Source organism: Antrostomus carolinensis, unplaced genomic scaffold (assembly GCF_000700745.2).
Source record: "Antrostomus carolinensis isolate BGI_N321 unplaced genomic scaffold, ASM70074v2 scaffold24601, whole genome shotgun sequence".
In the NCBI taxonomy this organism is placed as follows: domain Eukaryota; kingdom Metazoa; phylum Chordata; class Aves; order Caprimulgiformes; family Caprimulgidae; genus Antrostomus; species Antrostomus carolinensis.
In genome coordinates, this window is record NW_010295267.1 from 2075 (window position 1) to 4723 (window position 2649).

Here is a 2649-nt window from a genome sequence, read left to right on the forward strand (position 1 = left end):
GGCTGCAGATAGCAAGGTGCATGGCTAGGTTTGTGTCTCACTCCATTTATTCCCAAAGGTCTGAAAACTAGAGTTTTAAATTCTGTGTGCAAATAATGCTTTGGAGGGATACAAAACACTCCTAGCCCTACACTTAACAAACATATTCAGGTAGTGTGTTTTGGTTTTTTTTAGGAAGTAATTGTATGGGGTGTACCTGTTGGTAGATAGAAGGGCATTTCTGAAGTTGGGTGCAAAGAGACTTTCTGGGAACACCCAGCTGCTGTTACTACCAATTAGAACTGTGTTCCCTCCCTTTATAGGGGAGCCTTAGAGAGGTGAGGGAGAAGAATAAAATTAACCAAGGCAGGAAGAATACATGGCAGAGAAATCAGTCTGGTTTTTAAGTTTGTTTTGATTGGGGCATTGTAAGATGAAGCTAATTTTCCGCACTTCTTTCTCTCCCAATCCCAGCTTAGGTATGTTCATGTTGTCCAGAAATTCTGCTTCTAAGCCAAGTCTTCTACCCTTCCTCCCCCGCATTCCTTGGGATGCCATCTTTCAAAACAGTCTTGCTGTGCATACAAGTTGTAGAGTGCTTTTGAGTATTAAAATCAGCTTCCTATTAATGCAGCTGATTTAAAGATTTTTCTCAGTAACTTACCTGTTAGAGGAGAAGCAGATTTGGTTCAGTCTTACCAGACTTCGTAAGATACATGTTTCTGTGCTCAGTGTCTACAGGGGGTCTGTGTCTTGAGTGTCACTGAATTGCAGAGTTTTACATTCTTGCAAGTAGCTCTTCTCTAAATAATTCTTGAAAATATCTGTGCAAGTGCATAGAATTTGGTGCACGTGGAAAAAACTTACTATTAAGTAGTAAACTGATCTACAAAGGCCTAACAATCTGTAGGCAGTGTTGCAGAGCAATACTTAGTTGTGAACCAAGTGTAATACCTTGGCAAAGTAAATGTTTTATCAGGTAAAAGTCAGTATATAAAAAAACCAGATGTGATGTCTTAAATTAAGCTAGTAAGTGAAGAAAAATAAGTTGAGATTGTTGTCAGATCAGTGAGTAGCACAATTTTTCCTATTGCATTTCCATTGCTTGTGATAGTGTATGAGGTTTAAAAGTTGAATCCACTATTTTTTGCTTTAATCTTAATATTCAATATAGCATTCTAAAGCATATTAACTTATTCCAGCATTTTAAATTTTATTCTCACAAGGCTTTTCAAAACTAAACTAAATACAAAGGTCTAAGGTTGTGCCTTTTTTTAGACCTTAGGCTGTTATGTTTACCATGAATTGGATGCTAACAATTTTTTCTTTGACAGCATTGCAGAAATTCAGAAAGATGTGGAATATCGACTCCCATTCACTGTAAACAACTTGACAATTAATATTAACATGTAAGTAGAATGAGATATCTCTGTGCACATATTGAAAATAATAATTGTTCTCAGAAAAAAAGTAGTAATAGGACATAAATCACTCCCATCTCATGACTAATTTCAGGAGCTATAACCTGGATTTGCATTAGTAGTTTTAGTGATATGAGTGAAACTAGTTCTGTACAAGATGCAGATGCTCAGCTGAAAGCGATACTGTATTTTGCTGTGCTCAGTTCCTAAGATACCTGTGTGTTTTTAGTTGAAGGTAAGTAGGAGAAAACACTTTAGACTTTCTGGTGCCTTGGAGTCCCCTACAACTGAAAGTAAACTTAATTAGTAATTTACTTACCTGCTGTAACTCCTAACTCTTACTCCAGTGAAGCTTCTGGTTCATAACTTAAGCGATTTATTGTAACATTTCCAGTGAATTTACTTTGAGGGGTGCTTTTGCTCTGGCAAACATTAATAGTATTCTATTTGCACGTTTTTTTATTACTTTAGTGTGATAACTTGCCTGATATTCTTGCAGGTTACACTGCATTTTCTTTGTAGTAATAGCACTTGTATTAAAAAATATTGTTGTTATGCTACAGCTTTTTCTTTGTCATGGACATCATTGCTTTGTTGTTATACTACAGTTTTGTCCAGTAAATGCTCTCTTCAGTTCTGTGGAAGTCTGGTATTCTAATCTGACTTCTAATTTTGTAACTGAATAATCCTCTTGTGCGCTTCATTTGCTCTATTTCTTCATAACTCTTCTCATAGAAAAGTAAGTTTATGTAATTAATAGTACTTTTTCTTTGCATAAAAAGCCTTCTTACACAAACTTTATTATCAGATGTAGCTGTAGTAACAATTATTCTTGTATTTGCAGCTTGCTTCCACCTCAGTTTCCTCAGGAAAAACCAGTCATCAGTGTTTTCCCACCTGTGAGACATCATTTAATGGACAAGCAGGGAGTGTATGTGACTGGTCCGTTAATAAGTAATGTATGTATAATTTGTAGCTTCACACGTATCTACTGTTAATAGCAATCTTAAGACATGTCACACTGGATTATTGCTAATACTTTTGGTAAAAAGGACTAGTACAGATCCTAATCCCTCTGAAACTGTATTTTGAGGGATCTAAAACAAAAAAATCAGTAGTGTTCAGTCTACTACTATTTATTTTTTTACTGCTACCATTACTGAGCTGGGCATTCCATGTATCTAAAACTATTTTAAGTTATGATGGGCTTAGAAAGCTCCTATCGCTTTCCCTGCTTGTACCAATAGCA

At 35.8% G+C, this 2649-nt stretch overlaps 1 protein-coding gene across 1 annotated transcript in view; it reads left to right on the plus strand.

Moving 5' to 3' along the window:
- The first annotated feature begins 1317 nt into the window (after positions 1-1317).
- The window catches only part of VPS37A (VPS37A subunit of ESCRT-I), a 10372-nt gene continuing 9040 nt past the window's right edge, over positions 1318-2649 (plus strand). Inside the window, exons 1-2 of the mRNA XM_029087463.1 lie at positions 1318-1388; positions 2245-2359. Coding sequence (XP_028943296.1) covers positions 2315-2359 — 45 coding nt within the window. The 5' untranslated portion in view covers positions 1318-1388; positions 2245-2314. The remainder of the gene's footprint in view (positions 1389-2244; positions 2360-2649) is intronic.